The 22,701-nt window shown below is 48.3% G+C and overlaps 1 protein-coding gene across 1 annotated transcript; it reads right to left on the minus strand.

The window, feature by feature from the left end:
* Positions 1 to 14,515: 14,515 nt before the first annotated feature.
* On the minus strand, positions 14,516 to 18,723 carry POU3F2 (POU class 3 homeobox 2). Its single transcript, XM_030929076.1, has one exon. The coding sequence runs from the start codon at positions 18,428 to 18,430 to the stop codon at positions 17,099 to 17,101; it is 1,332 nt and encodes a 443-aa protein (XP_030784936.1). The 5' UTR covers positions 18,431 to 18,723; the 3' UTR covers positions 14,516 to 17,098.
* Positions 18,724 to 22,701: the final 3,978 nt, after the last annotated feature.

Genomic DNA, 22,701 nt, shown 5'->3' on the forward strand with positions numbered 1-22,701 from the left:
GTGAAAAGTTTTTTTAAAAAAATTCTGAATGCTATGTAGGGCGCTTCCAAGTAAAAGAAATTAATGACCTCTGGTTAGCTTTCTTTCAAATAGGAAGTGGAAAATAGAACTGACTTAGGTTGATTATCTATGGCATAGAGAAGAAGAAGAGAAATTATATGGAAGTCAGTCCACACTCTGTTTTTATTTTTCCCCTAGCTTTATTAAGGTATAATTAACAAATAAAAACTCTATATATTTATGGTATATAACATTTTGATATATGTATATATTATGACATGATTACATCAAGCTAATTAATATATCATCCATCGGGAGGCCAAGGCGGGCGGATCACGAGGTCAGGAGATCGAGACCATCTTGGCTAACACGGTGAAACCCCGTCTCTACTAAAAATACAATGAAAAATTAGCCAGGTGTGGTGGCGGCGCCTGTAGTGCCAGCTACTGAGGCAGGAGAATGGCGTGAACCCAGGAGGCGGAGCTTGCAGTGAGCTGAGATCACACCACTGCACTCCACCCTGGGTGACAGAGTGAGACTCCGTCTCAAAAAATAAAAAATTAAAAAAAAAAAATATATATATATATTCCATCACTTCATATACTTATTTATTGAGGTGAGAATATTTAAGATCTATTAGAAATTTTCAAAAATATATTGTTGTTAACTATATTCATCATGATAAACAATAGATCTCCATAACTTAGTCACCCTGTCTAACTGAAACTCTGTACCCTTTAAGCAACATTTCCCCACCCCCACCTCCAGCCCCGGCACCATTTTACTCTCTGTTCTATGTGTTCAACTTTTTTAGATTCCCCATGTATGTGACATCATGCAGTATTGTCTTTTAGTGCTTTGCTTTTGTCACTTAACATAAATTTCTCTAGGTTCGCCCATGTTGTCACAAATGACAGGATTTTCTTCTTTTTTAAGGCTTCGTAGTATTCGTGTGTGTGTGTTATTCCTTTATCCATTCATCCATTGATGGACACTTAGATTGATTCCATATCTTGACTAATAAATAATGCAGCAATGAACATGGGAGTGCAATTATCTCTTTGACAAACGGATTTTATTTCCTTGGAATATATATCTAGAAGTGGAATTGCTGGATCATAGGGTAGTTCTATTTCTTCAATTTTTTGAGGAGACTCCATACTGTTTCCCGTAATAGCTGTACTAATTTAATTTCCAACCAATAATGGACAAGGGTTCTTGTTTCTTCACATCCTCTCCAACACTTATTTTTTCTCTTTTTTATAGTAACCATTCTAACAGGTGTGAGGTGATACCTCACTGTGGTTTTAATTTGCTTTTCTCCAATGATTAATGATGTTGAGGTTTTTTTCATACACCTGTTGACCATTATTATATGTCTTCTTTTGAGAAATGTCTGTTCAGGTCCTCTGACCATTAAAAAAATGGGCTATTTGTTTTCTTGCTACTGAATTGAGTTTCTTATATAATTTGGATATTAACCCTTTATCAGAGGTATGGTTTGCCAATATTGTCTGTTCACTCTGTTGATTGTTTCCTTTGCTGTGGAAAGCTTTTTAAGTTTGATGCAATCCCATTTTCCTATTTTTGCTTCCCTGCCTGTGTTTTACCGTCAAATCCAAAAAAATCATTCCCCAGACCAATGTCAAGGAGCTTTCACACTATTTGTTCTTCTAGTAGTTTTACAGTTTCATTAATTCTTTAATCCATTTTGAGTTGGTTTTTGTGTGAGATACAGGTCCAATTTCATTTTTCTATGGGTGGATATACAGTTGTCCCAACATAATTTATTGAAGAGACTATCCTTTCCCCACTGTGTGTTCTTGGCACTTTTGTGAAAGATCAATTGACTGTAAATGCATAGATTTACGTCTGGACTCTCTATTCTGTTCTATTGGTTTATGTGTCTGTGTTTATGCCGGTACTATACTGTTTTGATTACTTAACGCTTTGCAACATACTTGGAAATCAGGTAGTGTGATGCCTCTAGCTTTGCTGTTTTTGCTCAAGATTACTTTGGCTATTCAGGCTCTTTTGTGGTTCCAGACAAATTTTAGAATTTTTTTTTCTATTTCTTTGAAAAATATCATTGGAATTTTGATAGGGATTGCATTGAATCTGTCGATCATTTGGGGTCATATGGACATTTTAACAAATATCAATTCTTCAAGTCCGTGAACACAGGATATATTTCCATTTATTTGTGTCTTCAATTTCTTTCATCAATGTTTTATAGTTTTCACTGTACATCTTTCACCTCCTTGGTTAAATTTATTCCTAAATATTTTATTTTTTGGTTGCTATTATAAATAGGATTAATTTCTTGGTTTCTTTCTCAGTTTTTTTGTTGGTGTATAGAAATGCTACTGATTTTTTGTTTGTTGGTTTTATATTTTAAAACTTTATTGAATTCATATACTAGTTCTAAAAGTTTTTTGATGTAGTCTTTGGGGTTTTCTATATGTAAGATCATGTCACATACAAACAGAGACAATTTTATTTCTTCCTTTCCAATTCGAATGCCTTTTACTTCTTTTTCTTGCTTAAATGCTCTGGTTAAAACTTACAATACTATATTGAATGAAAGTGGTGAGAGTGGGCACCTTAGTCTTGTTCTTGATCTAAGAGGAAAAGTTTTCAATTTTTTGTATGCTCTGTATTTAAAACCAGGCAATCTCAGTTACTTTACACTATATTCAAGAGAATTTGGCATATTTGTGTTCCACTGGCCCCTATTCAAATTGCCTTCCCTTTTCCTAACTGAAAGCAATACAGTATACCACTCCTATCTTTTAAAGTCTAGGAAACCTTAGAGAGTGGTTTTTGTGTTTTAGGAAGTGATATTAAATATAAACAAATGTCTTCTCCCCAAATATGACCTCCCATAGTTTTAGTTGACTGAATGTGTTAAACAAGGAAAGTTTAATGTACGTCTAAATTTCTTTAAAATAGACTCCTTTCTTTAGCTATCTTGGAAACAAATAAACATTTGGATGAAAATATGTGGCAGAAGATACATGAAAAAGAAGTGATGTGTCTCAAGCAGGTCTCCTTCTCAAGCCTGGCTGCCGTCCTTCTATAAAAATTTCTCCACACCATGGATAGCACCTGCTACAAATGAAAAATGTGAGGCCTCTGGCCAGGCGCGGTGGCTCACGATTGTAGTTCCAGCACTTTGGGAGGCCGAGGCGGGCGGATCACGAGGTCAGGAGATTGAAACCATCCTGGCTAACACGGTGAAACCCGTCTCTACTAAAAATACATAAAATTAGCTGGGCGTGGTGGTGGGTGCCTGTAGTCCCAGCTTCTCGGGAGGCTGAGACAGAAGAACGGCGTGAACCTGGGATGTGGAGCTTGCAGTGAGCTGGGATACCGCCACTGCACTCCAGCCTGGATGACAGAGTGAGACTCCGTCTCAAAAAAAAAAAAAAAAAAAAAAAAAAAAAGAAAGAAAGAAAGAAAGAAAGAAAGAAAGAAAGAAAGAAAAGAAAAGAAAAGAAAAAAATGTGAGGCCTCTGATCATGTACATTTTTTTTCCTTCACATTCTCTCAGTTACAGAGGTACCATTTATTAGCATGTATGAGGTTCTTAGTGAAATTTCCTGAATTGAAATTAAGTTGCTTTTACTAGGGTCAGCATTAGAGGTAGTTTCAGTAAATAGCTAAATGTTGCTGAAAAACCTGCTATCCTGATGACTTCGTGATATTCCTAGGAGGGGGTGGGGGAGATGGAGGAAGGAAAAGAGAAACAAACTAGTAAAACTAGCACATCTAAAACTGAACACAATTTCTACAATTCTCTTTTGTTCTCATCTCTCTATGCTTGCCCATTTGCTTCCCCCCAAATGTAATCATGGTCTCACCATTCTTCCTTTTTTGTTTTTTGACCCTACAGCTATTCAGGCACCAATCATTTGCCTATCCTTTTCAAACTTCCCTGACTGACCACTTTGAGTCAGATCTACACCAGCAACCTCCTATCTAGTTAACCTCCCTGCTTTCATCCTTACCACTTTCCAACCTATCCGATGCACTGTGCCAACTCTCTTCCTTCCAGGAGCATTATTTCCATCGAATCTCCCCCTCTACGACAGCTCTTAATTGCCTTTTGAGTCTAATTAAAACTTCTTCCAGACCCTTTACCAATTAACTCCATACACTGTTTCCCTTAGCAGCCCTCTTATGCCAGGTGCCAGCTCCTGCTCTCCGGCCCAGCCCAGCAAACCTGCTCGCCCTCTGCCTTTTCCTGCTTCCTGCCTCACATTGTGCCAGTTGCCTCCTACCCAGAGTGCCTACTCCACCTCTTTCTTCTTTCTGCCAAAGCACTCTTCCTTTTTTGTTTGTGAGATTGCTAAACCACCTCCTAACTTGGATTTCTCTAAGGATCCCAAAGTTCTGTATTTAGGTCTGCTCTTTTGGAAATGCGTGTGTCTTCACGTACCTGCATTATCGACATCTTGCAGGGAGCAGTGCTCACACGTCCTGGTTCAGGGACTCCGGCGCTTGGCAGGAAGTCCTGCAGTCTTTGGGGCTAGCAGCTTGGTCTTTTCCACAACCTGGTGAAAGTTCCTCTACCGCCAAGGCCTTGGCTCATGTCAGACCTGCATTCTCCCTGGATGTCCTGGTTCCTGCCTTGACTTCCCTTTCCCGCCTGAGACCCTGTAAGGTCTCAGGCAACCACAGCCGCCCCTCTCCCCCTCCCCCCGACCCCATTGCGGTGGAACACGGGAACGGTCAGGGCCCTCCAGGCGTTCGGAAGGTAACTATCTAGGAGAGAGCGGCCGGGCGTGGGCTGGGGCCGCCTGGGGAGGGGACCATAGGCTGCAGGTGGCTTCCCGGCAGAGGCCGCTTCCTGGTCTTCGTGAGGCGGCTTGGCCCAAGTCCTGAAAGGTGGCCGAGCGGCGGACGGAGCCGCCAAGCCGGGGACCCGCTGCTCCCCGAGGCCCTGCTGCTCTCCGAGGCCCTACTGCTCCCCTCTGTGTCGCGGCTTCAGACCCAGACCGCCTCTCGCCACCCCCGTGAGCTCCTGAGGACACGAAGTGTTTGTAACTCTTGACCCCAGCACAGCCCAGGAGGCCCTGAGCTGCTCTCGCGGCAAGACGGAGGCCAGGCGGGCCCAGGCGCAGCCCTCCAGCCTCCCGCCGCGAAGCCGTTCCTTCGCCCCTGCTTCAGCCATGGGAGCCTGCCCGACACGCACAGGAGCCCGGGCTACCCCTACGCCAGGCCTCGCTGGACGCCCCAGGGGTCCTCCGCCCTCACCCAAAGGGGTGCCTGGCCTGGGCCGCTGCTCTGCTTGAGTGGCGGAGTGACCCCCACATTGCGCCGGCAGAAGGGCCCTTGGGGAGGTGAGGGGACTTTCCGAGTGGAATGGGACCCCAAGCCGATTCTAGGCACCGGCTTTCTCCGCAGCGCCTCTCCTGGCGACTCCAGGGTGTCGCGGGGCGCCTGTGGGATCCACAGCGTCCTGATTGCCAAGTCCAGGGACTGAATGTGGCCCTGGACCACTGCGGCTCTCTGGACGGTAGGCATGTGTGGATTCGTGATAAGCTGCGGGTGATTAGTGGTGCTGCTGTTTCGTGTGTGTGCTTGGTTTTAAGTGCATGAGCCTAGTATTCTCTTCCTAATCCAGGCTGTTATAAATGACACCACAGATGGACACTATAAACGTCAAGGTTTTTGAAGATGTTGAAGAAATGGAGTGCTCTGCAAGAGTACGAGGCTAGCCATCGCATCACAGGAGCTACAGTCGCTGCAATCACTGGTGTGTGGCGCCGGTGGCCCGACTGATGGTTTCAGCTACAAGTAAGGACCTGAATATGCTAAACATAAAATGTCTCCTGAGTTGCAGCCCCAATTTAAGGCTAACCAGAATCGGTGGTGCCTTCCCTGGATAATGCAACTGAGATGACTGTTCCTGCATTTCTCTTCCCTCACACAAATAGACATAAGGCTATACGGTTGTTTTTAAGTCAGAAAACATTTCTTAAGCCAGGCACAGTGGCTCACACCTATAATCCCAGCACTTTGGGAGGCCGAGGTGGGAGAATTGCTCGAGCTTAGGAGTTCCAGACCAGACTCTGCAACAAAGTGAGACGTGGTGGCACATGCCTCTAGTCCTAGTTACTGGGGAGGCTGAGATGGGAAGATCCCTTGAGCTCAGGAGTTCGAGGCTGAAGTAAGCTATGATTGCACCACTGCAATCCAGTCTGGGCGATGGAGAGAGACCCTGTCTCAAAAACAAAACAAACATTTCTTATTAGACAGTCACAACAGAGGCCTCCACTGCAGTTGGCAACAGTGCTTCAGGTTGAATTTGCGCTAATTTATACAATGCTTTCATATATATTATTTCATCTGAGCCTTACTTCAACCCTGTTGCAAATTTTAAAAAGGAATATTATCCACATTCTGCACACGAGAAAACTGAGATCTGAAGATGTCAACTGACTTTCCCCCGATGCTGGTTAGTAAGCATAGAAGGATAGATAGTAAGCATGTATTCTGACTTCAAGTCCATTGCCCCGTTCCATTAATACTGCTGGGATTTGCCTGAAGTCCTTTCTCTTCTCCTCCTTGTATTACTTGGGATAAAGGCAGAGGGAGAAAACAACATTCGTGGTGCAAATGGCCCATAGTAAGGGTGGACAAATGCACTGGGCTCTGAGAGAAGCAAAGTTCAGCTTCACAGGCTGAACTGATACTTTAGTAGGAGTTTCTAGGGGAACGTTTTTCCTAGAATTCTTCCACGGATGAGTCTTGTTCAAGTGATCCACTTTTTAAAAAACTCACTTTTGAATGGTAAAACTGAACAAACCTACTATAGAGCAAGAAGTGTCGGATGAAACCTGGGCTGGGTTAAAATAGTATTTGCTGGACTCCATTTTTGCTGATTGAAGCATTCTACCTGCTATTAACCGTGACTTCTAACCTGGTATTCTGGTCTTAATGCCTGCCAAAAGCTGAGGCTTCTTAGAGAGACTGAAGACGTATCTACAACAGCCTCAACATGTAGGAACTAAGGAACTGGGGAAGTGATTCTTCTTACCTTTGGGAACTTTTCTGGTATAGAACGTAGTGTCTTTTCTGGCTAAACTTTTCAAATATCTACTCAGGAATTACCTAGAACTAAATGTTTAGAAACCCTTGCAGGGGTCATATGCATAGTCACCTTCATAAGTGTTTGCCTAGGAGGGGTTGAGGGAAAGAATGTAGAGTGAGGAAGGAGAGGTCCTAGGAGTAAGGGGAAGGAGAATTGGATCTGAAACAAAACAGTTGTGCGGACTGGGAGGCTGTAAAATCAAGGGTAGTTCCGAGCCGATGCCACTGTGGGGCGCCAAAGTTCTACTCGGCTAAGGCCCGCCGCCTTCTTGGGTGCTAGGACAGAAGTCCTGGAGAACAGATGCACTGGGGGAAGAGAGCCGGGAGGAAGGAGGGAAGGGAAAGGAAAGGAGGGGTGGGGCTAGGGTGTCCTTTATTCTCCAGTTAAACTCGCCTGGGAGACTTTGTTACATAACAAGTCTGTGCGTGGGGGAAAGAAGACTTTGTTAGACGGAAAGAAGGAGGGTGTGGGGAGGGGGTGAAGCTCTTAGAAAAGAAGAAAATCTCGGAATACTGAGCTGACTTGGGAGCACAAACGGTCCTCGTGGCTTCAGAGATGCTGGGGCTTATTCTCAAACTGGGGCCACCACCTTTTTTAAAGAGGGCTAGCGAGGAGGGGAGATAGGTTTGGAAAGGGTCCGTTCCCCGACCCCCCACCCAACAGACACAAACCAGAGACCCCGCCCAACCTCCCGGCCCCTGACCCTACTCGCTACCCCGTCCAGGGCCTGGGGGCTGCTGCCTCCAGGAAGCCGCGCTCTTTCTCCTCCCGGGCCCCGCGGCTCCATCTGCAGCCCCCGAGGACTCCTCAGCCGGGATAAAGGGCGGCCTCCCCCGTCTGCCAGTGCCCAGGATGCTCAGCCGTCAGCTGCGGGGAGGAGCTGATTTCATTTCGGCGCGGCTTTCGCTGCGGGCGGCGAGGGGCGGAGGGGCCGGGGCCCGCGGGGCGGGGCGGGACGCGGGAGGGAGGCGGCGGCCGCGACCTGGGGAGGCTGAGCGCCCCGGCCCCGACAGGATTTATTACATCCCAGCCACTGGCAAAGGTTAGGAACGCGCATTTAGAGATGGGATAATCCGAGTTTAAATATTAAAAGTAAAAGCAGAATCGGTCGAATATTTACCTAGAGACTGAGCAGATCTCCCTTCGTGAGGGGAGAGGACTACGGAGGAGCCTGGCTCCCAGGCCCGCGGCTCTAGCTCTGAGCTTCCCCAGTGGCATCGCCTGTCCGGCCAGGACCCACCTCTGAAGCTTCCTCAGACTGTGGTTAAGGGGGGCGGACCGCGGATCCCCTGGCTCTCCCAAGTCGATTGGAGTCTGTGGGGCTCGGTCCAGATCTTCTGCTTTGTCATATTCTCCTTTTTAAGGGCCTCCCGGACTAACACAAAAGGTGGCGGAAAGTACGTTGGATCAATAGCAAAGATTGTTATTTAGATAACGAATTAATCTCCCTGTTATAATACTTTTTATAGTGAACTTTGCACCCCTTTCATAAGAAAAAGGAATTTAAAGGGAGAAGAAAGTCTCAAACAGGATTAAGGTTTTAATTACAATTCCCTATCGAAATAGTATGTTTGATGAGCTGATCTTATCAATTAATAGTAACATTAAGGCACAAGAAACAGATTCACGGAAATATGCTTAAAGGAGCCTTTTAAAAGTAATCGCACTTGGGGAACTAGCGGGGCAGGCGGCCAGCGATGCTGCGTCCGAGCAGATTTCGGATTCCCCCTCTGCTCGGACTGGTCCAGAGAAGGGCGCATCTGGGGCTCAGGATGGGGCGAGGGCGGCGGGCACGGCGCTGGGAGACCAGGCTACGCTGGTGGGAGGGAAATAATAAATAACAGACGCCTCTTCCAAGCCGAGGCCCACATCAAAGTTGGGGCCCCACAAGGGCCGTGCAGTTCACTGCGTTTGGGTCAGCGTTATATTCCAGGGGCAAATAAAGTAATTTGAACATGCACCAACAGTTTTCCACAAAATACGAGTTAAAAGAAGTAATAGAACTAATCACTGTCTCCTCAAATCAAGTAGAAAACATTTCAATGCACTAATTAGAGTAATTAGAATAATAAGCCTCTGCCTATATGTGGTAAGACAATGTGTACAAACAACTTTATTTAATGTATACTGGTAATCAGCGATGCGTGCCTGCTTGAATGCTTAGCGCAATAAAACTACCCTCCGTCCGCCCAAACAATCAAATACAAATTAGTTTAATGATTGTGCCTGCTGAATGTCTTAGAAATCTACAGGCAGAGGCGAGTAAATAGAAGCATCCTTGTTTGCGTGCGACCCCGCCCGGTCTGGCCGCGGGGCCGGGTGAGTGGCCGCGGGCGGGTGCGGCGGGAGCAATCGGGAGGCTCTGCCGCGCCGGCGGAGGCCAGGCCCGGCGCCAGCATAGACTTGCGCCCCGCAGGAGCCCCTGCTGCTGCCCTTGGTCACCTTCCCAGTCCTCTCCGGCCAGCTTCCCGCCTCTGCGGTCCTGCGGTGCAGCTCTGGGCCCCAAACCCGCACATCCCCGGCTCGGCCTCACCTCCTCCGAGAGGCGAAAGGCCGCTTTAGAACTCTCCCTCCGCCCGTTTGCGACGCTTTTCAGAGCTGAGTGATTTCCTCTCTTGGGGCGACTCCTTCCAGGGGCCTCGGAGGGCTAAGGGGGATTTCTGCGGGCCCTGAGAGCCCCAATTCGCGGAGATGGACGCTAGGTCTCCAGTACTGAGGAGCGGCCCCTTACTTTCGCTGCCCTCAGCTCTGGCTTGAGATGCCGGGGTGCCCAGAGGGGCTCCCAGGCTCTCTTCTCTAGGGGACTGACTTTCCTCTGCTGGGAACTGACTTTAGGCCCAGCAGGGGAGTGGTTTCCAGGGGGTCTAATAATTCGTTTTCCTCCGTGCTTCAGCGCGTGAAGAGTAGGTTCCTCTTCATTGGAGGTAGGGAGCTGAGGTCAGAAACACCCAGAAGTTTGATGGGTGGGAGCTGAAGGAAACCTGCCTCAGAACTTTGCTCCCCAGCTCTCAGCTGTCCCCCTCCATTCTCGCCAATACCGCCCCCCCACCCCCCGCAAAAAGCAGGAAAAGCCCAGATGACTGTACTTCCCTGGGCAGCTGTCCCCCTTTCCTCTCCAGTCTTCCTGCACTTATCTCATCTCCCTCTTTCTCTTGGGGCACCGTCTTCCACAATTGCCTCTCCTATGAGGTGCAATATCCTGGGCCCGACTCTGCAGAGTCAAGTGGAAAAGCCGGGCAGGCAGAAAGCTAGGAGACTCCTCCCGGCCTCGACCCCTTGTCACTCCTAGGCCCACCGCATCTCTGCCCAAGCCACGCGTGCCGCCAGAGAGGCCCTGCCAACTCCTTCGTGTAGATCCCACTTTCCCGGGGCGACGGTTATACCCAAGACACCTGGACTCCTCCTAACCGCCACCTCTAGCCTCTGCTGGGGGTGGGGGGCAAACACACCAACTGTCCCCCTTACCCCCACCCCCCTTCCTCGGGAAGCGAGAGAGTGGAACAGCTCGACGTCCGAGCTGTTGACCTTTCCCCTGGGGGTCCGGGCGACTGAGCCTGGGGAGCCGCAGAGAATACCTGATTTCCAGGCAGGCACTCAGGGACAGTTGGCAGCGTCCCGAGCAAAGGCCGGGGCTGAAAGTGCAGGGAGTGCCCCCTCCCTTCCCTCTCTCTCCTCCCCGCGCAGCCGAGTCTAACTATCTGGGCCTTCGCGACAGCGGTCAGGGTCCCCGAGGTGGGGGGTGCGCGGCAAGGCCAAGGCACCTCTTTTGCGACTGGGCAAGGAGCAGATGCTGGCTGGCAGCGCGCTCGCCTGCCTTGTCCAGGCGCTGCACCAATTTTGACAGAATATTTGTTAGGGGAACAACATCAATAAAAAGTTACTAATGTCAAATAATTATCTCCAGAATCATGTGTTGTGGAACATAAAAATTCCTCTGACGAAATGAGATTTCTTAACAGGAGGAGGAAAAGAACTCCTAACACTTTCCACATAGATTTGCTTGAACCTTGAAGCCCAGTGATTTACAATGGCTAATTTGTGTCACAAACCCACAAGAAACTTTCTTTTTTCCCATTCTCCTTCCAAACTCTCTGTGGCCATATTTTTTGGTGTGTGGCCTTTTCTTCCTTCTTTCCTTTTTAAACAACAAACCCAGAGGAAACACTGGTGGGAGGAAAAATATATTACCCAAATAAAAAAGGACGCAAATTCACATTTACTCCACAGTGAGATTTCCTATTGTCGTTGCTCGACACACAGAGTTAATCGTATACAATTCATAAAAATCAAAATCCCCTCCATATCCCTCAGATGGGGTCCTAGTGCTACCCCGTCCTCCTAAAATTGGTGACAACTACGTCTTTGTGGGGGATTTATTTCCTTCTTTTTTCCTAGATGACAGCTCCCCATTCTGAGAGCAGAGAGCTGTTTGCCGCCAACTAGAGACCACTCCAGAGCCTAGGCTCTTCACGCACAAACCGCATATGGAAGTCCTCCCCTCCCCGAATCCCAGACAAAGAGCTATAAAAACTCAGAAAGACGTGGAAGGAATAAACTTTAGGCTATAGATGCACTTTTACTGGTGTATTAAATAACATTTCAGAATTTTTTTTTAAAAAAAGAAATACAACTTAATGTTACCAACAATCAGAATTCTAGGAACAACAAAAGAGGCCAGGATTGTTTTGATGGCATAATAAATTATTTCTAAAACCTCTAACAGCTAAGTCAAGCAGAGGTGTCTTTAAGATAAAGGAAGGTACTGTATGATAAAGTTTATTAAGTTTTCTTCTTTTAAAGGAGGGAACAAATTTCCTAGTTTCCCACCAAACACCAGAAAAATGTTAAAATATTCGTTGTCTCCTTATCTTCTTATCAGTCAAGCAAGGCCTTAGGAAAACGAAAAAAGCCATTTTCTGGTACCCTCATGCCTGCCTGATAAGGAGGCATTAAAATAACACTGGCCCAGTTTTGAAAACATGGGTCAGTTAATTCCATGATTTGTTAGCTGGGTGGCAGGCCCCTGCCACTTTTGCCTTGTTTCCCATCCTGAATCAAATGGTGGGAATAGGTATCAGAAGCCCTGATTCTTTCCTACGGCCATCTGCCCCCGTTAAAAGAATATGCATGATTGAAAAGTAAACTTTCCTAAACAGGGAAAACGTTTATATAAAACGTAGCTATACATTCCATTTAGTTATAATATCAAGATTCATAGTACTTCAAGATGCATGTTTTTCTTTCATTTTAAATAAACACTGTGCTTTGCCCTACTCACTGAACTATACAAGCAGACCCAAAGAATCACTTTTACCTTTGACCCTTACTTCACCAGCCTTCTTTCTTTTTCTGTACAAGTTTCATTATTTGCCTCATTTTAAAACTTGTTTAGAAATTCAATAGAATCTAGAACAGAGTTCTATATAAACTGTTTGAAAAAATCAACCAAGCCAAATCATGGAGACTAGTGATAGAAAGATAATTTAACCTGGCTCCCCAGCACTACTCAAGCTGCCTCCAAAGTAAGGCAAGTGAAAAGCAAATGAATGCAGCATATAGACATATATGTGCAGGTACCAATGCACCCAAATGCCAACCCCCTCCCCCATTGTTGCTGTTGCATCTCTTTATTAGTTGCTTTTGAAAAAATAAGAAGGTAGATGAATGTCTTTACCAAAGCCATTTCACCAGAAATTTTGCCAAACAGTGTGTGGCCTCCACTGGTAGGAGCAGGAAGGGAAGGGGAAGAGAACAGTGCTTTTGTTGCTACCATCTGAAATGTAAAGGCGGTTACTTCGTGGGAACCGAGAATGTTTAGGACTGCCAAAGGTAATATTATTTGTGGCTATTCCCTCCATCTGACCTTCACATAACTCTTTTTCACATGATCATTTCTCCCCCATATTATTACATAAATTTTAAAAGTAACATACTTTGAAGAAACACAGGAGGTCTTTGGGACAGCTGTATTCTGCATTGTCTTAGGAGAAAGAAAGGGTTTGTTGTTATGGCTAGCCAACATCTTAGGGGCAACTGACCCACAAATTTCTCCCAGTGGCAGTGATGGGGTTTTCCACCTTAGTGTGTAATACATTCCCCCAAACCAGTGTGGCAACTACCTGAGTAGCCTTAGGATCTGAACAGCAAGCATGGGTCAAAACCACGGTGTGCACGTTTAACATGTGATGGTTTCCAGTCAGCAGTCCCTGTGGCTAAGAACAAAAATGCCTTCTCAAGGTCCACTAAAATGCCCTGCAGAGGGCAGATGCTGCTTGTTTTCTGCCTGCAGTAGAGGAGAATATTGACCCAGAACTCAAATCTATACCCAGCTTAAACATTTTACCCATCAGCATGTCTGCGGTCACAAAACACTTCTTCTTTCTGTCACTTCTCGTTCAGACTATTGAGAAGATCATTTGGTGGAATCTGTTTGAGACCCATGTAATATTGACTAGGAGTTAGAAAAAATGATCAGATGTAATAAGCCCAGAAACTACCTTTCAAAATGGACATTTATACTTAAACCAGTGTTCCAAGGAGGGCTTTAAATACATCATCAAACTTGTAAAGTGATCCAACACTGCTTGAAATTCTCACTAACCTTAAAACGGATTTTTGGTACTGTGTCATCTAAGATTGTCTGAAACAATCTGTTATTAGCATCACGGCTTGAATCTCTCCCATATGTTCTTTTTTTTTTTCTTTACTTGCTTTAAAGCCCATTTGTATGCCTAATGAAAAATAGACACAATTGTATAAACCATTGTAAAATTCATCTTTTTATGCAAACCAAACAGGAATAATGTATAGGATCTACCTCTAATCATTTAGTAAACACACAATAGCATACTATCAGGGTTATTCTTTGTTAAGAGATACTTGTAAATTATTAAAAATAATAATCTCCTAAATCTTACTTTTCTGTAGATCCCAAATTATGTGAGGACCTGTGGGTAGAGATTAAAGTCCACCTAGTTCCACTGATGTTCTCCAAAACTGCACAATTGAATAAGGTACAGTTAACCTGGAAAGAAGATGCAGGCATACCTGCACATATTTAAAGGGGACAAACATCTCAACAAATTGAAGCTCAAACCCAATGACCATTTCAATTTAATGCTACAGGCATAGTGGCTGAAAGATTTGGGACTAATAGTTTTTGCAAAGAAAAGTGAATTAGACCAGTAGTCTCCATTAAAAAAAAAAAAAAAAAGCCTCTGAAAGTTATGAACATGAAATCTGGCGGTATATGCATAAAATTTATTCCAAAACTTTATGAAGTATAAAGGAAGGGAAGTGTTTTACACACAACTCAACTCAGTCAATTTAAGGTCTAGGGTTTTCCCCCCTTAAAACTTGGCACTATCTTTAAAAATAAAATAAAGATATTTCAATAATTAGAACAAACTATGAAGGTATTGTGCATTTCTGTTTTATGTAGATAATAAAATATTACTTTAACATAAATATATAAGGATCTCTGCGTTTTTATTTTCCCCACAAGCACAACCAAATGTACCAAAAACAAAGTATTTTTTAAGAGACTGAACAAAAAAATTACATCCCATATAGATTTTGCTCACCTATTCATTTAAAGCTACAGAAAAACAGTTTCCAGAACCTTTTTGCTTCAAAAGAAATAAATATACATTGAGGCAGGCCACTTAAAAATGATATGAAAATATTTCCCTGGGTAGCATTAAAAAAAAGAAAAATAGACAAAGAAACATTTAAACTATTTCTGCATTTCAAAAGACAGATATTAAACATATATACATAGTGGTAAGGTTCAGTGGTAACTTTCATCTTAGTAAACCTATAAGAGTCAGAGAAGCTGTAGATACATCCTCTGAACTCCAGCTTCTGACCTTACCTACTTGGTAATAAGTATCTGAAAATTCATTTCCTCCCTTCACCAGTGGCTATTTGCCCTGCTCTGGATAGCTTCACTAAAGGCCAGTCCCCATACCTCAGGAACAAGCAGCGTGATGTACCCGAAGCAGCTCCGTGCCCATCTCCTTGTGACATTCATTGGGGGAAATGAAATACAGGCAAATAAATATGCCCATTATAAGTCACCATTTATCTTGCAAAAACATTGAAAATGAAACAATCACAGGTGTTTGAAAAGACAATATAAAGCGTATTTCCTAAAACCTTAAAGACTGAGTGCAATGCTAATCTGATGCTGAACCATAATTTTATGGTAGTGAGACTTTCATTTTTTAAAATAAAAATTTATCTAATACCTAACTGGAAAAAAACCCCCAAACTTTTAAGATTAATAAAAAGTGTTTTCCCTTTTAGCGCCCTTTTGTGCTGATTTTTCTTTTAAATTTTAACTGATCACAGTTTAATGGTATTTATTTTCAATACAGTTACAAGTTTTTTCACCTACACTTTCCAGTAGAGTCTTTTGTGTTTGGAGTTAACCGTTTTCCATCAAGATAAGGTCAAAAATGCACTTAAAACTATTAACAAAGGGGAGAAAGGAAGGATTGAAAATGGCATTTTTTCCCCCTTCATTTGCCTTCCTTAGTGAAAGAGGGGGGAGAAAGCTGTCCAAGTCAAAGTGGTATATTCTGCAATAAATTACAGGAAAAGAGGGCGTGGGACCCTAAATATGACTTGATAAACAAATGAGCTAGTGAAGACAAAACGTGTCTACTGCGTGGAGATCGTCTGTGTATGCTGTGGGTATTTGTGTGCTGAAAAACACAGTCTTATGCATACACTATTAAGTTCTTGGGTCCTTTTTTATGTAAAAAAAAAAAGCTTATTAGAGAAACAAAGTTTAACTGCTGCTGTCAGCACAAAGAATTCTTCATAATTCTTACTAAAACTGAAGGTAGAGAACTATATAGGGATATCTGAAGATATATACTTCCCTAGTTCTCTTCAAAGTGCCACTTTCTTTCTGCTGGACAACTCTGGAAATATATTTAACCTCCACATTTCCTCTGAGCTCTTTCACAATGGGCCCGCCTGATAAAATGAAGCAATCAGTCACTCACTATCGATTTTTCTTTTTTCTTCCCTCCATAACCTCCCCCAGAAACACTGCCTGAAAATGAAGTTTACTTTGTGGCTGGTAACAACAACCAATGCTTATTTTTATATTCCAAACTGGATTCTTGCCTTGGATAAAGCGGGTAGACCACGCACATTTCCTGAAAGCAGAGAATTGTCTATTTTGTATGAAGCCAATCGTTTTGCTTTGGTAAGAGGAACAAATAGATGTTACACCCTTGCAAGGGGAATCTGAAGGTAACCAAAGTTCACGAACAGTACGAATAAGAGGCAACACAAGAACATAAGAAATGGAGAGAAGCCAAGAGCTGGCTTCAACTCTCTCCGATGAATAAAGCAAAGCAAAACAAAATCCCCCAAAACGGCAATTCCCAAATTAACGGTGGGGAGAAAGAGAAAATATGTTCATGAATTTGTTCATGTAAACTTCAATTTTCTTGCAGTGCAAATTTATGTAGTTAAATTTTGCCTATATCAAAGAACGTGTGTATTTTTTCCTCTTTCCTGATGGGAATCCACATCAAATAAACACAGCAGCATGTGCCAACTCCAAGCATCAGGAAGCTGCGTCTTGTGTTTATCATGGTTTGGTGGATATTTTTTTCCTTTTTGGTAATTTATTTAGTTTTGCCAGGTATTTATCTCAGTGCTTGCCATCTCTCTCTCTCTCTCTCTTTCTATCTATCACACACTCTCCTCACTCTCTCCAGGAGACACTCCACTCCATTGCCTGGTTACTCGTCTGCAAAGGTCAAAACACATCATTACACCTGCTACCTTTAAAGGATAGTCCAGTGTCTTAGTTGCTTTCCTTTTTCCTTATTTTTTTTTTCTTTTTAAGGGACGGGGAAATAATAATTAAAAATAAAAGAACAATCAGAAGTTAGAGAGGGAACAAGAGGGCCGGGAAAGGGCCAAGGACCAAAGGGGAGGGGGAGCCCCGCGCTCTGCCCCTCCCCCCGCTCGAGTTCACTGGACGGGCGTCTGCACCCCGTGGTGTGGTGGCGTGTCCCTACTCCCCCCGTACACATCCTCGGCGCCCGGCAGAGTCCCTCCGGGAGGGGTCATCCTTTTCTCTTTCTGTCTCCTGTTACAAAACCAAACTCTCACCACCTCCTTCTCCAGCTGTAAGCTGTCCGCGAGGGAGGTGATCTCCTGGGCCGAGGGCTTGGGGCATTTGAGGAAATGGCTCTCCAGAGCCCCCTTGACGCTCACCTCGATGGAGGTCCGCTTTTTCCGCTTGCGCCCTTGCGCTGCTATCTTGTCTATGCTCGTGGGGCTGCCCGAGGACGAGTCCGCCTCCTCCAACCACTTGTTCAACAAAGGCTTCAGCTTGCACATGTTCTTGAAGCTCAGCTGCAGGGCCTCAAACCTGCAGATGGTGGTCTGCGAGAACACGTTGCCATACAGGGTGCCCAGAGCCAGCCCCACGTCTGCTTGGGTAAATCCCAGTTTGATCCGCCGCTGCTTGAACTGCTTGGCGAACTGCTCCAGGTCGTCCGAGGTCGGCGTGTCCTCGTCCGAGTGCGGGTCGTGGTGCGCGCCTGGGTGGCCAGGCGGACCTTGCGGGGGCGGCGGGGGCGGCGGCTGCTGGTGCGGGTGCGAGTGCGGGTGGGGGTGGTGGTCGGCATGGTGTGGCTCGTCGTGCGCGTCCCGCAGGCCGTGGTGGTGCAGCCCTGCCGGCTGCCCGCCGGCGCCCAGCATACCGTTCACCGTGAAGCTGGGCTGCGAGTAGAGCAAGCCGCCGTTGGACGCTCCCATGGAGGGTGGGAGGTGCGCTGTAGCCGCCGCGCTCCGCCATGCCCCGGGCCCCGGGTGGTGGTTAGCGGCGTGGTGCACCAGATGCGGCGGCCGCTGTTGCTGCTGCTGCTGCTGCTGTTGCTGCTGCTGCTGCTGCTGTTGCTGTTGCTGCTGCTGGTGCTGCTGCTGCAGGGCGCCTGGCCCGTGCAGCTCATCGCCACGGCCGCCCTGCTGCACCACCACCGAGGGCTTGATGTCCGGCTGGCCCAGGGGGCTGGTGGACCACGGGGAGCCGTCGCCGCCGCCCCCGCCGCCGCCCCCGCCCCCCCCGCCGCCGCCGCCGCCCCCGCCGCCGCCGCCGTGGGACAGCGCGGTGATCCACTGGTGAGCGTGGCTGAGCGGGTGTCCGTTGCTCTGCAGCGCGCCGTAGTCGCCCTGCACCAGGCTCTGCGCTTCGCGGTAGCCCCCCGCGCCCTGCTGCATGCCGCCGGGCGGCTCGGCGTGCACGATGGAGGCGCTGGAGGTGAGCAGGCTGTAGTGGTTAGACGCTGCGGTCGCCATGACTCTCGGAGCCGGACTGAGCGCTCCGGTTAAAGGAGCCGCGCATTTGACAGTTACTTTTTCGTCTCGGGCTCCCTCTCCTCGCTAGCTCTTTCTCCTCTCTCTCCCACAGCGGGCAGCTCCGACGCCCGCTCCGACGCCTTCTGTTGCTGCTCCTGCTATTACTGCTGCTGCTGCCGCCGCCGCCGCCGCCTCCCGCCCGCCCTCGCTCTCTTTCTCCTCCTCTCCCTCCTTCTCGCTCTCGCTCACTCTCTGACTAGCTCGGCGCTCCCCCCTCTCCCTGCTCTCTCCAGCTCTCTCCCGCTCTCTTGGCAGCGCCGGCTCGCAGCGGCACGCGCCTGGGCCCCGCCCCCTCCGCCCCCTCCCATTGGCTCCGCGCCCTTTGATTTACGTGGATACCGCTAGCAACCTCCCAGGCCGGCGTCACTGATTGGTGCAGAGCTACTCCCTCCCCCTCCCCCGGGCTCGGAGTCCTCCTAGCCCTCCTCCTCGTCCCCTTCGCCTCCCGATTCAGATTCCCTCAGTTCTCACCCCCCCCTTCTTCCTCACCCAGGGCCTCCTCCGCCCTCTCTCGGATGGGCCCCGCCCCCCATCTGTCTCCCAGGCAGAGAAGCCGGGCAGGGGGGCGGTCCCGGTGCTCTTACCCACCACAGACACTTGGAAGACTAGGATTGGGGTGGGGGGCGGGGGCAGTGGCGTCCACTTTCTTTTTCCAATAGGGCTTTAAGATGGGAAAATGGAGGGGTTAAGAGAAAAGTTGGGTCGCACCCAGCCAGCGGGAGTCGGATTTTTATTCACTTAGGGACAAACACACAGCGTGTATCTCTTAAACCTAGAGCCAAGAGCCAGACTTGTTCCCCTGTTCAACTCTCCTTGCATTCCACGGTTAGAGTTTCAGTGCACAAGTGTCTCTTGCTCCAGGGTGTGTGGACACTTCTGCCCCAATAAAGCTCTTCTCCTTCCCCTCTACCCCGCGGCTGGCACAGGCTCTCTTCCTTTTAGCTTCCAGGCCCAATTGTCTTCCAGTCCCTCGGGGAAAGAACCCCGAGAGAAGCAGGCTCAGCCGGCGTCGCGGCTTTTAAGGCACTCCTGTCAAGGCTCAGAGTTGCTTGCTCTGACAGAGTAGCGGTCTGAACTGAAAACAAAACAAAACTCTAAAAGTCTCCGTCAGATTCACACGCCGGCGCGCGCAGTTTTTAGTTTAGAAAACTAGAAGCCTGCGTGGGCTCCGCCTTGTGCGAGGCTGCCGGAGTGCTGGCGAGGGGTGTGCGGCCTCGTGGGGGCGGCGCAGTAGCCAAAGGCCGCTCCGGGAAGCGGCGCAGAGGGGCTGCGTGCGCGATTCCCCGCGCTCCTACCGCTGGTGGGTGCAACTTTTCCGTTAGCCGCTTCGGAAGGAGGAAGAGTGTGTGAAGCAAATGGGCTGACGCCAGGGGAACCTTCCTAATCAGTAACTTCTGTGGGCACTAGCGGGTGGCGTTAGTCTATGTCTTTGGCGCTGGCCAAAGCTTCCAGCTCAGCTTTTAGCAGTGAACTCCAGAGCAAGACTATGGGACCATGCACCCGCAGCGCCGCTCTACGGAGCGCGGGCGCGTCGCGCCATCAGTTCCTTAGCCGCCTAGAGCAGGTGCCGCCTGCCAATTTCCGAGCCTGCAAGCCCCGTAGCTAGAACCCGGGCGCCAACCCAGGCTGGAGCGGCGTGACAGCCACGCAGGGCCGGGTGTGTATATGGGCGCTGTAAAGCGAAATCAACAGTTACTGCCGGGAAAGGAATGACAGACCCCAGGGAACCTGGATCGCCTCCCCACCTCTCCCCTGGCTCTATCGCTGGTTTTGCCGGCGGTCGTAGGCTTGAGAGGGCAGCCAGATCAACGCTCAGAGGGAGCATTTTGGGGCCTCTGAGCATCTGAATCCAGACAGCAGATTGGAGCGGGCCAGAAAATTCATCATGACTAACAAGGAGCCATGCTCTTTGGAGAGTGGCTGAGCTGTTTATAAATCACCACGTTGAGCACCCGCCCGGGCAAGACGCTTTGGCTGAGAATTTCCACGTGTCCTGTGTTTATGAGCGTGTGTGTGGGAGAGAAATGGATAGGGGAGGGGCGAGCCCACAGGCCGCCAGCAGGACGGACCTGCACCCCCACAACGCGCGCACCCGCGCGGCGAGGCGAGGCGAGGACACACACAGCGTGTCGCTCCGTCCCAGCGCAAGCGCGGGGCCACTCTGGCCGCGCGCCTGGGGGCTGCTAGGAATCCCATAACTTTGTCCAGCTGGGAAAAAATGAAAAAGTCCGAGCCTCAGCGCGCAGACTCAGTGGCTGGTGCCCGGGGCTCCTCTACCGCGAGCCAAGGGGCTGGGTGGCGGGCAGAACCGCCTTCTCCCGACTTCGGCCCTGCGTCCCCTGTGGTAGGCGCGTGACTTTCCCTGGGCCTTGGGGAGGGCACAGACAGCTCGCCAGTCGCATCTTCTCCTGACACGTCGCGCCTTTCTTTTCCCGGACCTGGGAGCTCAGAGCTCCCACGGACAGAAGAATCCAGCCCTGGGGAAGGGCCGCGTTCGAGTGCTAAGCAGCTCATACTTCTCCCCCACCTTTCTGGGGCAGGTGTCTGCTTTTCTCTGGATTTAATTTCACATTTCTCGAGGGACAAGGCCTTCTGCAGCCCTTGCAGATGATACACTCGAGAGAAGAATGAAGTTTCCAAATACATATCCGAGGGAACTAAAGCGGCCTGGCTCTGAATCAATTTAAAAGTTCCTCCTCCTCTTATCTTTCTCTCCACACCCCACCCCACCGCCCGCCCTCCTTCCCGCAAAGGGCGCTAGTGTGAGAGGACAAGCACAGGCTGCACGTGTACATCAAAACTTCCTGTCTGCGATAGGACATCACCGGCGATTAATGCTGAGATCCTTCCCACGTTGACTTCCCAGGTCTCCACTCCACCCTCCACCCCCGTCTCATTTCGCTGGCGGCCGAGGAGCCGAAACGTTCCCAACAGGGTTTAATATACCCAATAAATCCCCGGGAGTACACAAAGCAATAGCCTACCCGGGGCCTCAGTCTCTGCACCCCACCCCCACCCCCGAGCGCGGCCAATCGCCGGGCGGGCCAGGCTGGGCGCGCACCGCAGCTCTGAGCACCACCTCCCCACGAGCTACCGCCGCCTCCCCTTCAGGCGCCCGGGGCCCGGTTGGCGCGAATGCCGGGTTCCGAGCACCCTGGGCTTCCTGGTCTGCCTCCCAAGGCAGCCCCTTTTTGGGACTCCTGAAACCTGAGCTCTCGCAGGTTTTAGGTCCAGTCGGGGACCTCTCCACCGGTTCCTCCCCCGCCCCGTGCTCTCGGGGTCCATTCTTTGGGCTGACCGTGTCAGGGCAGAGTCCGCGCGTCTGCCTGCCATTCTCCGCCCGCATAAAAGCACGTTGAAGGTGTCTCGGGCAGACACCTCGAGGTTTTGATTCAGTTCATTCCCTTTCACTGTTCAAAGCAGCTGTTCAAATACACAGACTGCTTACGTTGACGTGGAGAGGATTTCAAACAACGCTAAAATGCTTTGAACTGACAAGGTGTCTTAATATCTCCCTCACTCCAGCACAGCTCCTCGAGATCACTCGCTAGGACAATGGCTGAGCAGGCGGTTCGTGCGGGCCTCGCCGCCTCCGGGCGCGGACTGCCCGGTGTCCTAAGCCCCTTCTGCAAGGACAGGATGGAGGCACCTGTGGGGAGATGCTGGCGCCACCCCAGCTTCTTCTCCCAGGTCCGGAAGAACCTCTACTCAGTCAGTACCCTGAGCTGGACTTGTCTGAAGAAACGGAGCCGACTCCCTCTTGCCGGGGTGCGCTGAGTGGAGGGGAAACATCCTGGAATAACAGAACTACACCAAAAAGACATCCATGTTATCTCTCACATTTTTACACTCCTCGAGATAGTGAGCTCGACGTGGGTCTTAGTAGCACCTAGCACCTTGACAACCCCCCCCAAATTTCCACCTGAGTAAGTTATTGGGTCAGTCCATGCACTGTAACTTGAACTCTAATTTATTAACTCTTTCATCTAGTAAACACACTCACACCATATATAAAATAGCATTTATTTATTTCTATATACCAGGAGTTGACAGAAAACCCACCATGACCACTCCCATACATTGAGCTGGAGGCACACAATTACTAAAACAGAGGTGAAACGGTATTCATTTGATCTTAATTTTTTCTTATTTCTGTACTCCCAGGATAATAGGAATCAGGAAACGAAAGAAAACAGTAAGAATTTTCTTAG

The sequence above is a fragment of the Rhinopithecus roxellana genome, chromosome 4 (genome assembly GCF_007565055.1).
Source record: "Rhinopithecus roxellana isolate Shanxi Qingling chromosome 4, ASM756505v1, whole genome shotgun sequence".
NCBI lineage: Eukaryota > Metazoa > Chordata > Mammalia > Primates > Cercopithecidae > Rhinopithecus > Rhinopithecus roxellana.